We start from the raw sequence: 13515 nt of genomic DNA, 5'->3' as shown, positions 1-13515 counted from the left end.
TGCGAGTGTGTCTTTCTGAATACACAAAGGGTTTTCTTTCTGTTATGTAGCTGTCACTAAAGCTCTCCAGCAGACTATACAGCAAAGCACTCACTGGTTAAGTTTGGGCAATAGCCACTTTTGTCCCCTAAGGAACAAAGGTTATTTTGAGTTCCTTTTGGATTTTAGGAGCTAGATACATAACCTACACAGCCCAGAATGGCTTTGTGTTTGTGGTAATCCTCCTGCCTCAGCCTCCTGAGGACTATCTTTACTGAGTTTGTATCCCAGTTGCCCACTACTTGTGTAAACACAAACACACACACACACACACACACACGGTTCTAAAAAGCTTTGGTAAGGTATAGTTTTATATACCATGGAATCCTCTCACTGTAATTGGAGAGCTCAAGTGAATTTAGTGTTGTGTGGCCATCATTGCAGTCTGTTTTTAACACTGATAGGCTCTCCTTTTGCCTGTTAGTGGGTTTTTACAATAGACTTTTCATTCAAGTATGGCATATATCATAGTTACTGTGCTATTGCTGTGAGGAGACACCATGACCAAGATATTTTTTAAAGAAGGTGTTTAATTGGGGTCTTGCTTATAGCTTCAAAAAGTTAATCCATGATGTGGTGGTAGGCAGGTAGGCGTGGTATTGGAGAAGTAGCTGAGAGCTGGCGTATGTTTCACAAGTTTTATTCAGAGAGAGGGCAGAAGTGAGCCTGGCTTGGGCTTTTGAAACCTTGGAGTTTGCCCTCAGTGACATAACACACCTCCAACAAGGCCATACCGCCTAATCCTTCCTAAATAGTTCAACTAGGAAACAAATATTCAAATGTATCAGCCTGTAGGGGACATTTTCATGCAAAGCACCCCAGCATACATAGAAAAAAGCGTATCAACCATACAGACACAGTTTGATGAACTGTTCCCAAGTGGACATAGTGTTAGAACTGCCACCCAATTTAAGAAATAGTGTGTACCAGTACACCAGAGATCCCTGCACATGCAAGTTTCTCTAAAGGAAAGCATTAATATCAATTTATTTGGTCTTGCTTTTTTGCCTGACATTGTACTTGAGGTGTGTCTGTTGTGTGTAAAGACTTGTTCTTATTTACTGTATTCTAGTAAATGAAAATCCATTCTGCTGACTTGGCTCTTTCATCTATCAAACAGTCTTGGTTTTGTTAGTTGATGGGTCTCATGTAGCTTAGGCTGGTCTTGAACACGATGTGGAGCTAAAGATGATCTTGAGCTTTGATCTTCCTGCCCCCCCCCCCTCCAGGTGCTGGTATTACAGTTGTATCCTGCCATCCCCTTTCTTTCTCCCTCCCTCCCTCCCTCCCTCCCTCCCTCCCTCCCTCCCTCCCTCCCTCCCTCCCTTCCTTCCTTCCTTCCTCTCTCTCTCTTCCTTTCTTTCTTCTTCCTCTTTTTTTTTTTTTTTTAAGATAAGCGTTTTCTACATAGAATGGCTTTGAATTTGTGGTAGTCTTCCTGCCTCAGCCTCTATGGGACTGTGGTTATAGTTATGTAACCAACCCACCTTGCATATTCTTGAACATACTTTTTGATATAATTGGGTAGCTCTTTGTATTAGTGATTCCCTGAGATGACACTGCTGGGTAAGTGAAGGCATCTGATGTGAAAAGTTGACTTTAAAAAAAATTAGCTTTCTAGTTTAATTGGGGCTGAAAGATGCAAGGGTTTAGGCTGGAGTACTGTATGTGTATGAAAAGCAAATGTTTGATCTTAAAAATGCCTTTCTCAAAGAGGGTCAGGGTGTGTAAATACTGGAATACCCAGAGGTAGCAGTGAGGTGAGCTGTTCGTGAGAGCAGCCAGTGGAGCAGGAGATCATAGGGAGGACCCAAGCTGAAGAATTGTCAGGGTGGAGGGATCAGTGCATGCAGAACAGGAAGAAAAACACGCTGAGTGCACCAGAGAAGAAGAGCTCATGAAGAAAAATAGGAGGTGAGGATGGAGGAGAAAAGCAGCTGCATGGTGGGAAAGCTTTGAGGCAGATTGATTCAGAGACAAAGAACATTTGAGAGAAGATGAATCAAGCAGAGACTGTAGGTTAACTGGAGCAGAAAGAAGAAATAAAGGGTCAGTGCGGAGGTCAGAAAATAAGGAAAAGGAACAAGAATGTGTTAAGCTCACTTGGGCCCAGCTCTCTGTGTAAGCTCTGGTTATTTCTGTTTTATCTGTGCCCTGGCACAGTCCATTTTATTTCTTTCAATTTCCTCACCTCAGAAAATGGGTAATTCAGGGCCATCCCCAATGTGTATCTTGTGTTTTCCACTGAACGGAAGGAGATTGTTATATATATTGATATGCCATTTACAATTGGAAAAAGTGTCAGACATGGTCAAGAAGCAGACCAGCCTCCTTCCCTTCCTTTACCTGGAAGTTGTTGTCAACCCAGCTTGCTTTGTTCTCCAGGCTTCCTGTGTGAGAACCTTCCTTGTAGATGCAAGCTGACCCACTGTGGGGGAGTGAGGTTGGGATGTGGGCTGTGCTGAGCAACAGGCTGAGGGACAAAAGTTGGCAGATGCTCCATGCTGGCTTACTGTAGAAGTAGAGCAGAACATTAACTTTTCCTGGGATGCGACACATGTCTGTTCACCCCAGATAGAACACCAGCAACAGACCAAACCTATGGACTTACTGGGCTTGATTACAGGTTTATGGACAATAGGTTATTTACGGGAGCATGGGTAACCCCTAGACAGCTACATCACTATATACCCCCACCCCATCATGGATAGTGGCCCACATGGAAGTTGCATCTTAGGGTCCCCTTTCAGTTATCATTTATTTCCTATACACTCTAGCATGTCCTGAGATCATTTGCAATTGCAGGGGTGTGTGTGTGATGTCTTGACTCCCAGGGGAGAGTCCTGTGACCTTTTTTTCTCTTAAGTGCTTGGAAATGTCCATAGTTCCATTATTATAGACCTGGCTGTCACTATATTGTTCTGCTTATTAGTAGCCACGGCTACTGTTTTAGTTAGCTTTCTGCTGCTTTGATAAACACCATGACTACAACATGGAGAGGAAAGGAAACATGGGAAAGAATAGGTTATAGTCTCATTGAAGAAAGCCAATGCTGGAACTCAAGACAGGAGCTTGAAGCAGAAACTATGGAGGAACACTGCTGTTGTCTTGCCCAGCTACCTTTCTGCTATAGCCCAGTCTCATCTGCCTAGGGATGGCATTGCTCACAGTGAGATTGGTCTTCCTACATCAGTCAGTAATTATGAAACTGCTTTGAAGACATAGTCATGGGCCATCTGATCTGGGCAGTTACTCATTGAGATTCCCCTTTTTTTGGGTGATTAGGTTTATGTCAAGTTGACTGTTGAAGCTGTGACAACTACTGGGTTATGCTGGCCAGTTTTTTGTCAGCTTGACACAGCTGATCCATAAGATCATCTGTAGTAGGCAAGCCCGTGGGGGGTTTTCTTGGTTGGTGATTGACATGGTAGGACCCAGTCGATTATGGGTAATGCTTCCTGCTTAGGTGGTCTTGGGGTGTATATGAAAATGAACTGAGCAAGCCAGGAGGAGCAAGCCAGTAAGCCACCATCCTCCATGGCCTCTGCTTCAGTCCTTTCCTCCCCTCTCTTCCCTCAGTGGTGGAGGAGGGTAATCTAAGAATTGTATGCTGAAATAAGCCTTTTTTTTCTCCGAGTTATTTTGGTCATGGTGTTTATTACAGCACTAGAAACCTAACTATGGCACAGGCCAAGTTAATCTCTACTCAGAGATGGCATCATGCTATGTCAGGAGGAAAAGAACACCATGTAACACATGGTGAGGGTAGAGTGCAGTTCTGGAAGCTTTAAGAAAATAAAATGAAGGAATCCTCCGAGTTTCCAGTTCTGTGCTCACTAACCTACTTAGGAAGTAGGAAGGTTTCTTTCTTAGTCCACATCTTGGAGTATACTTAGTAATTTAGTCTTTTCTCAGATTCATGGTCATTTTGGTACAATACAACATTTTGAAAGGATCAGTCAGACTCTGGTGTTTTCTTTCTTCAGCTACTCCTCCTTTTCTGCCCCTTCCTACATTCTTTAACCTGGGCTCGGCTGCAGTGCAGTCCTATAGTTACTTCTCACTAGACACGGCCTCTACTGTGACTCTCTACAGGTAACTGTGAACCTGAGGTTTGCCTCACTATGTTCTGCTCACCAGGTCCCTCATGGCCTTGCCTGTTTCCTTTTACCCCTTCTCCTACAGTAATGTCTGGGGTGGCACAGTGCAGGGAAAGGGCTCTGGACTGAAACCTGAAGTTCTCATTCTATCCCTTGGTTGTCCTGTCATCTTGGGCAGGCAACTTCACTTTTGACCCTTGAATTTCTAAACTAAAATATGAAAAACAAATGTTCACTTTCCAAAGCAGCTATAAATCATTTGGAAGGCACAACTGGTGTCATCAGTTACAGAACCCTGGGAGGGTTGCGAGTGATTAGTTAGCCTTAGAATCAGAAAAATAAATCAGAATACAGTTACTTTTAATAAATGGATCAGGGAGGGTTATAAATATTTGAGTGATTCCAAAAGTCAGATCGATTTGTCCCCTTTTTTTCTATGGCTGATGTCAAAGGCCAGCACATGGGCAGCCTATTGGAGTGATGAGGGGTGCTTTCAGTGCAGGGGTGGAAGCACTAGTGTATCTGCAATTCATGAGCCATGAGTATAATGTGTATATAGGTGCAATGCCATACATTTAGATTGTTTTTTATTGTAGTAGCTTTTAAAAATCATTTCCATGTACATCTGATCAGTCATATTTATTTGAGGGGACCCGTGGGCATTCTCAAATAACAAAGGACACTGAGATGATTTCCTTGAGGGGAACTCAGCAGGTCAACACTTGTGACAAAACAAAACTGCAGGTGTATGGGCAGCCTAAGTGGCCCACCTAACCAACTCTGTGTGTTACTTGCCTGTGGTTTAATAGTTGGCTTACCTGGTGGTTCTCTGGGATGGTTTTATGGTATGAACAATCCTGGGTGATATTAGGTAACCCTTTAACTTTCTTTGAGTTGTGAGGTTGGATGAAATCTGCATGATTTTAATCATTTTGTGTCTTTGTGGCCCTGGGGCTGGAGCCAATATCATAAACAGGTTGGATATATACTCTGCTGAGCTGCACCCCTTGCAGCTTATTTTAATTTTTCTTATATGTTACTTTTCAAAGACAAGATTTCGCTGTAACTACTGATCTGGAACTCTTGATAATTCTCCTGCCTCCGACTCAAATGCTGTAATTCCAGGAAAAAGCAAACTGACCCTGAGTCCTAGTGGATTGTTACCTATAATTTTCCTGCCTGAGATTTCAGCTTGGTTATATCCTCCTGTGTCCTTTATTTATTTGTTTATTATTTGTTATTCCTTGAAATACTGTCATTGAAAACTTTGGATTTCCTTGTGAATCAGAATTAGAAGGAAACTTATCCTAGTTAGCTTTCTGTTGCTATGATAATATATGACCAGAAGCATTTTGGGGAGGAGGAGGTTTATTTGGCTTATCTGTCCCAATCAATCATAGCCCATCACTGAGGGAAGTCAAGACAGAAATTCAGCAGGAGCAGAAACAGGAACCATGGACGACAACTGTTTATTAGAGGTGGCACTGCCCATAGTGAACTGGGTTCTTTTATGTCAGTCATTAAGAAAATGTCCCACAGACCCAGTCTGCTTAAAGCAATTCTCTTCCCAGTGTGTGTGATTGTTGACAAAAATTAATTAAATATTACAGAAAAGCTATTGTATTCTTCCCTTTAAACATTAAAAATGTATGTGTGTATATATGATGTGTGTGTTTATGTGATTGTGTGCACTCACATGGCACAGCATGCATGTGAAGATAGAACAACTTTTGAAAATTGGTTCTCCTTCCACCATGGGATCTGAGGAGTGAATTTAGGCGGTCAGGCTTGAACAGCGATCACTTTTACTTTGAGCCATCTCCAGCTCTGTTCTTTCTTTTCTTTCTTTTCTTTTCTTTTTTTTTTTTGGGGGGGGGTTCCAAGGATAGAACTTAGGGCCTCACACACACACACACACACACATGCTAGGAACAGACATGAATTACATCCTTAACCCTTTCTTTTTCTTTTGTAATGTGTTTTCTTTTTTGAGAAAGGATTGTGTATCTCAGGCTGTCCTTGAACTTGCTATGCATTGGAGGCTGACCTTGAAGTCCTTCTTGGTCTTCTTGTTCTTCTACCTCTAGAGCACTGGATTATAGGAGTGTGTCATCATGCCTGATTTAGGGTGTGCTAGGGATCAAACCCAAGGCTTTGTATATGGAGTGGAAATATTTTGCTAACTAACCCCAATCCCAGTCCAAGTCCTATTTTCATTTTGTGACAGGGTCTGGTTAAGTTGCCTTGGCTGACCTCAAACTTACTTTTTGGCCCAGTGAGGTTTGAACTTGAGATCCTTCTTCCTTAGCCTTCTGTGATCAGCTGGAATTATAGGCCTCTATTACCAAACCTCCCTCCCATAAACATGGAGCATAGTGAGGTGGTCAGCTAGCAGAATTGAAGGAAAGAAAGAACCATAGTGTCTAGATTTTGTATGAATAGAACCTTTTAATGAATTTGCCAAGGATGCCTGGCCAGGTATCAGGGCCCCACAGAGACTTGTTCTTCTCTTCTTGCTGTTTTTGTCAGCTCCTGGCTTGAGGTTGCTATTGGCCTATTTGACAGCTGAGTTTTGCAAATGCATAATACCCTGGAGTGATAACTCAACAGCCCCTTTTTAGTCTTCTGTGTAGAAAGACTTGCCATTGTTACTTTCCTTCTAGTCAGATATGTGAACTGTTGCCTCTGAAGGCACTCTGACTTCTGTTTGCTTTTGTGAGTTTGTAGTAGAAAAGATAGCAGTGATCCTGCTTCTGTCAGTGACCTTGAATGTTTCCTCTAGAGTGTAAGCGTCCTTCTCAAAAGTCAGTGCAGAGTAGGTGGTTTGTGGGAGCCCTCCACACAGGCTCAGATGGGGTTCCTTGGCACTTTATGTAAACCCGAGCAGTTCCCTCATGTGGTGTCCCTTGGTGCCCTTGTCTGGTTAGATTTCCTAGGGTCCACTGGTGAAGATGGAAGAGTCCTTGGTGGAGGTTATGAAAAAGGGACGTAGGCCTTTGGTTTTCCCATTCTGGTGTATATGTTTCTAAGCACAACAGTTGCATTAAGTAATTTCATTGTCTGGATTTCTTTTGTATCATAGCCTACTCATGAAGGTTACTTCTCTTGTTTGGATATCTGGACACTGTTTTTGGACTATCTGACAAGTAAAATTAAAAGTCGTCTGGGAGACAAGGAAGCAGTTCTCAACAGGTAAACTTCAAAACCCCATAAACAGAGGTAGTCACTATTGCCAGTTACTCTTATGCCCTGAGGGGCAGCCATACTGCTGGGCCTCCTCAGTAGAATGAGGCAAGGATGCTGCCCAGGCAGTAATGTCATCTGAGCATTTTCTTTTTAAAAAAGTAACACATTTAAAATTTTTTTAGGTATGATAATGCTTTTGTGGTTGTTTTTTAAGGCCCTAGTTTTAGAGATACAAGTATTTATTGGATGAAGTGATATTTTACCTGGGATTTGCTTTTAAAACAACCCACTGAAAGTGTAGAGTGCATGGAGCATAGAAGATGCAGAGCTGACCTCACAGCTAATAAGTGACATGGAAAGAGCTCAGGTTCATTATGTTCTTAAGCTTTGAGATGTATCAAAGTCTCTCTCTCTCTCTCTCTTCCCCCTTTTTTGGTTGTTGTTGTTTGTTTGTGTTTTTGTTTTTAAGACAAGGTTTCTCTGTGTAACAGCCCTAGCTGTCCTGGAACTTGCTCTGTAAATTAGGCTGGCCTCAAATGCAGAGATGCCTCCCAAGTGCCTCCTGGTTTGTCCAAGTTTCTTAAATTAGTAAATAGTTGTCATGAAACAAATAACTAGTAAAAGAGCTGCTATGACCGGAGCACACCAGCAGTCCTGGCACTAAGGAGGCTGAGGCAGAAGGGGCACAAGTTAGAAATCCTCTACTTCAGAGATAAGTACCAAATTACAACCTAGCCAGGACAAAATACCTAATTAGAGCAACTGTGGAAGGAAAGATGTGGTTGTATTAATGTGAATGGCTCCATAGGCTCAGATATTTGAATGAACTGTTTTGAAGGGTTAGGGGGTGTGGCCTTGTTGGAGGAGGTATGACCATGTTGGAGGAGGTGTATCACTGGTGGAGAGCTTTGAGGTTTCAGAATCCCATGCCAGGGTCATTGATCATGTGAGCTCTCACCACTGTTCCTGTCTGCCTGCTGGGTGGTCCCTGCTGTGCAGGTCATGAACTGCAAAGCCCAAGCCTGATTAAATGCTGTCTTTTAAAAGTTGTCTTGGTCATCTTGATAAAGCAATAGAATAGTAACAAAGACAAAAAGTTTATTCTGACTCACTGTGTGAGGGAAAAGGTCATCCTGGGGTGGGTGGGTGTGGGGGTGTGCGTGGGCTTGTGTATCCCAGGGCAGCTAGTCACTTTGTATCCAGAGGCAGGGTGAGGGGACAATGCTAGTGTTCAGCTCTTTCTCTTTATTCAGTCTGGAACTCTGTCCCTGGAAGTTTGGGTGGGTGTTTCTACCTCTATTAGCCCAGTTGAGAAACTCCTTCATAGTCATGCACAGCACTTGTCTCTTAGGTGATTCTGGATTTTGTCAAGGTGACAGCATTAGAATCACAGTTACTTTATTACTACTACTACTGTTTTAGTTTTTTGAGACAAGGTCTCCATATAGATCTCTCACTGGCCTTAACTCATAGAGATCTGGCTGCTTCTGCCTTCTAGTCCTGGGAATTAGGGCATGAGCCACCAGGCTTAGCCTTTATGTTTTTTGTTTGTTTGATTTTAGACAGGGTCTCACTGTGTAGCCCTCTCTAAAACTTACTGAAACTTTCAGGCTGTTCTGAAACTTACTATGTAGAGCAGGCTGCCCTTGAACTCACACTGGTCTGCCTATCTCTGCTTCCTGGGTGCTGGAATTAAAGGTCTGCTCTACTAGGACCAGTTCTTAATGATAGTTTTTAAATATAGCAAATGGAGAGTGTTTTTCTTATTTTACGGACAGAAAGCATTTTCCCTGTCCAGTATAATTGTTATGCCATGGATCAGAGAGAGGAAGAGGGAAACTTGTGAGTTTAGCATGCTAGCAAATGGTGACAGGATCCACACACAGAAAAGGTTAAATGGCAGCTTTTCTTAACAATGTGAACCATAGTATTTTATATATTCTCCTGTGTAGCTGTGTTCTATTGCACATGGAACAGGTAGGCTCAAAGATGGCAGCCTCCCTTTGTATTCCATTGAAACAGGAGACCATTGTGCCAACCTGATCCTTACATTTTAATGTATTCACTGGTTTGTGACAGGGACTTGCAGATGGGTCCAGCTTCAGGTACTATTCTGCTTACTCAGGCAAGAGGCTGCAGGCAGTGTGTGGTTTGGCATTAGCTTCTGTGTCAGCACGGTACTGATGAGCGCATTCTCTCTGGTCACCAGGACACGGCCTCTGGAGCAGCCTGTGCTTTGTTATGCTTCTTCGGTTTGTGCTTGGTTGTGTTTAAGGAAATTCTCTCTAGAAGCCTTTCTCTTCGTTGAACTGTTAAGATCTAACATTTGGGATGTGTGGCATGCTGTAAGTGGTTAAGTAAATGGTGCTAGTGTAGTTGTGCTGATCAGCTGTCATTGCAGTAAAGTCCCCCAGGAAAAGCTGTTTAAGAGAGGGAAGGCTTATTTTGGCTCATGATTCAGAGGTTTCTGTCCATGGTCACTTGGTGCTTTTGTTTCTGGGCCATGGTGAGGTAGAGCATAGTGGTGGGAAATCTGGCTGGAGCAAGACTGATCACATCATTGTGGCCAGGGAAGAAGCGAGCCAAGAACCGGTACCCTTCCAGGCAATGCCACCCCCAGCCATCACCTGTCATATCTTCCGGGTATAAGTCATTCCAGCGTACTGCAAACCATAATAGTGGTGGGGGTAATGAACACTCTTTCCAGAGTTATGCTGAATGGAAGGAGGTAGATATTCTCTTCTGGGTAGAGAGATTGTGTATCTCCAGAACTCTTCATTTCTAAGGTTTTGTGGATTTTTAAATTTTAACAGAATACTGACACTGCAAATTTAAACATTTGTTCTTTTGTTTTCAAACATCATTTGATTGCAGAATAGCTTCAGTGTCAGCTCAAATGTGGTTATGGATGGAGAGTATGTTCATGCAGCAGAAAGCTTATTACACATTAGTAGGTCTGCAGATGTTACTGACTGACTTTGACAATTGTGTTTTTGAATGAGATTCTTCAAAGACAAGTCATTTCAACAGAATGTCTTTCTTATATGTTGAACAGGCAAGCCCTTTGGTTCTGGGATTGTACTCTACTCTTCTGTTTGGTGATAGACATTCTTTTATATTTTACAGTTTAGTTGAGAGTGACCTAGAAAAGTGGTTAGCACGAAAAAGCTCTTTAAAGCACAGTAGAAACAGAGATGTGGTAGGTGTGACACTGCTGAGGAGGATTGCTAGCATTAAAAGGTGTACGTTTCTGGAGATTATTTGTATTGGGTGGGGCAGTGCCATGGAGAGTTTAGCACTCTTCTGCTTCAAAGATTCCATTTGGTCAGGTGTTAGGCTGTCACATTTCTTCCTACACAATGGATATCTTGCAGGATGGTTAGGATTTTGGAAGTCTTGCATCTAAAACATAGACACAGTATTTGTATGTATGTATTATGTATATGTTACACAACCTAATGGTCACAGTGATGATGATGAAAAGAAATAATGCTGCTCCCACTGGACTACTGTGGTGACCTTGGACAGCTAAAGGCCTTTTACACACCTTCCTGCATGGCAGTCTGCCATCTGGTAACACAATGCTTAGAAATTCACCTGGCTCCTTTAAATGCTAGGAAATTTTCTCATTGATAGTTTTACTTATACCTTTAAAGATCTATTTTCATTTATGTGTGTGTTTAGTATGTGCATGTGTGTGTGCCTATGGAAGTCAGTAGCAGATGTCACAGACAGTTGTGAGGCTCCTGATATGTGTGTGGAAACTGAGCTTCCTCTCTATGAAACAGTAGCAAGTGCTTCAACAGCTGAGCCATTTCCTCACCACCCTCTGGACTTACTGCTTTTTTACATTTATTTTGTAGTGTGTGTGTGTGTGTGTGTGTGTGTGTGTGTGTGTGTGTGTGTGTGTGAGAAGGGGGGAGGGGGAAAGGGAGAATGTACACCATGTGTGTGCAGGTACCTATAGAAGCTAGAAAAGGATGTCAGATTTCCTAGATCTGCCTTTGGGTTCTAGGAAACAAACTCAGATAGATCCTCTAAAAGAGCAGAACCATTCTTAACTTCTGAGCAATCTCCTCAGGCTTGTGATTTGTTTTTTTTAAATATGTATATGTACACACACAAAGCAAAAAGATGAAATACTCAAAGCTGGTCTGATTTATGTTAAACAGTAACTACCTCCTAGGAACTGTTTTTTTTCTTGCTTAATACTCTAGTGGTTAAATATAGCAAATGGAGAGTGTTTTTCTTGTTTTACGGACAGAAAGCATTTTCCCTGTCCAGTATAATTGTTATGCCATGGATCAGAGAGAGGAAGAGGGAAACTTGTGAGTTTAGCATGCTAGCAAATGGTGACAGGATCCACACACAGAACCCCATAGTGATCCCTTTTAGGGTCTTCCTTGTTACCTAGCTTCTCTGGAGCTATGGATTGTAGTATGGTTATATGGTTATCCATTGCTTTACATCTAATATCTGCTCATGAGTGAATATATATACTATATATAAGATAGTCCACTGGGGTGTACAAAGAAAGAACACTGAGCTCTGGCTATGTCCATCCCTTTTATTATACATCTTCACACGTATGCTGAGTGCTTTTAAATTAAGGATTTGAATGTTTGGAAGTCACTACTCTGTCTAGTGTATCAGAGATGAGCTGTTTATAGGAGTGGCTGATAAGGAACATTGGTCCTGCTAATTACTATACTTACTTTAACTGTGAGCATGCAAATGTGATCAAATGTTTGTCATCTGATAACACGGACCTGCTTTTGGAATCACATTGGTGGCTTAAGCTGCAGCTTCAAAACTGACTGATCTATAGGAAGTAGTCAGAAATTGTTTTCTTGGTGTTTCAAATGGGAAATGTGGGTGTGGTTAAGTCACAAAGGCAGCACTTACTTCCTGTCCTTGTGGTTTTAGAGTTTTGCATCATGTTATGACAAAGTGGTATTGTAGGCTACAGGCTTCGAAGTACAGATGTACTCAGATTTATTTGTGTACTTAGAAACTGGCGCATATTGGAAACTGGATATTCCTTGCTCAGTGAGAATGTTCAGGTTTCTGGCTGAGAGCTGGTGGGACTTGAGGACTTGGGTCTAGTGTGATGATAAATGTGCTTCATGCTCTGCTTAGCAGAATTGTGGATGGAGTGGATTGTCCTGTTCTTCAGTTAGAGACATAGCATAGAGAGCCCAAATGTAAGGGTCCATTGTGCTGGGAGTGTTTGTATCATCTTCATACTGTGGAGGAAACCAGCTGACTGTGTGTGGGGCCTTGGCTGGCAAGTTGTGCCGCCTGAGAAAGTGCTTGCTGCCTGTCCTCTCTTTTCTCTTGGTGCGCATCCAGGGCTCAGGCACTTGTGTAGAAACTGAAGCTTTACAGGAAGAGAAAGAAACCAGTGTATGAAGCAACCTAAGGTTATTGTGTCATGTCCTGTGAACCCCTTTGTCGCAAGAGTACTAGCACAGGAATTTGAGTGTCATTAAATTAGACTGTAAGAAAATGTGGATTGTTGTGCTTAATAAGGAAGTGATGCTGTTATACGTGACACTGTATACAGTTAATAAAAGTGTTAACAAGATAGAGATCAGAGTTTCAGTAGCTATTTAGCCCCTGTGAGGAGATATTTATGCTCCATACTGTACCACAGAAGGAAAAATTATGTGGAATTTTATATAGTCCCTTGCAGTTACTGACTTGGAACTTTTTATTTTTGCTTATTTGTATTTATTGGGCACCTGCTTTCTAGCTTCTTTAACTTGGCTAGTTTTGTCTAGCTGAGTTTGTATCTAGTAGGGGTTTTCTCCATTTATGCGCATTCATGTTGTCTTAAAGGTTCTTATTTTGTGTATATTAGTGTTGGCCTGTTTATATGTGCACACTTGCGTGTTGGAAGCTCAAGGAGGCCAGAAGAGCATCATAACCTCTGGAACTGAAGTTACAGACAGTTGTTAAGTTACCATGTGGATATTGGTAACTGAACCTGGGTCCTATACAAGAGCAACAAGGTCTTTTTAATTGCTGAGCCATCTCTCCAGCCCAATATATGTACATTTAGTGCTACAAATTTCCCCTTAAGCACTACTTCAGCTTAATCAGACTTTAATATAAACCATGTCACTTAAATTATTATCAAGTTTCACTTTAAATATCTTTGTTCAATTTCCAAATATTTGAGGATTTC

General features: G+C 42.0%; 1 protein-coding gene across 2 annotated transcripts in view; it reads left to right on the top strand.

Annotated features, from left to right (window-relative positions):
- The window catches only part of Xpo6 (exportin 6), a 103867-nt gene that overhangs the window by 57436 nt on the left and 32916 nt on the right, over positions 1-13515 (top strand). For both annotated transcript variants that reach the window (XM_051192914.1, XM_051192913.1), the window contains exon 9: positions 7222-7331. In XM_051192914.1, the coding sequence (XP_051048871.1) occupies positions 7222-7331 (110 nt within the window). The remainder of the gene's footprint in view (positions 1-7221; positions 7332-13515) is intronic.

This window comes from Phodopus roborovskii, unplaced genomic scaffold (genome assembly GCF_943737965.1).
Source record: "Phodopus roborovskii unplaced genomic scaffold, PHOROB, whole genome shotgun sequence".
NCBI lineage: Eukaryota > Metazoa > Chordata > Mammalia > Rodentia > Cricetidae > Phodopus > Phodopus roborovskii.
This window is presented reverse-complemented; position numbering and strand designations above follow the sequence as displayed.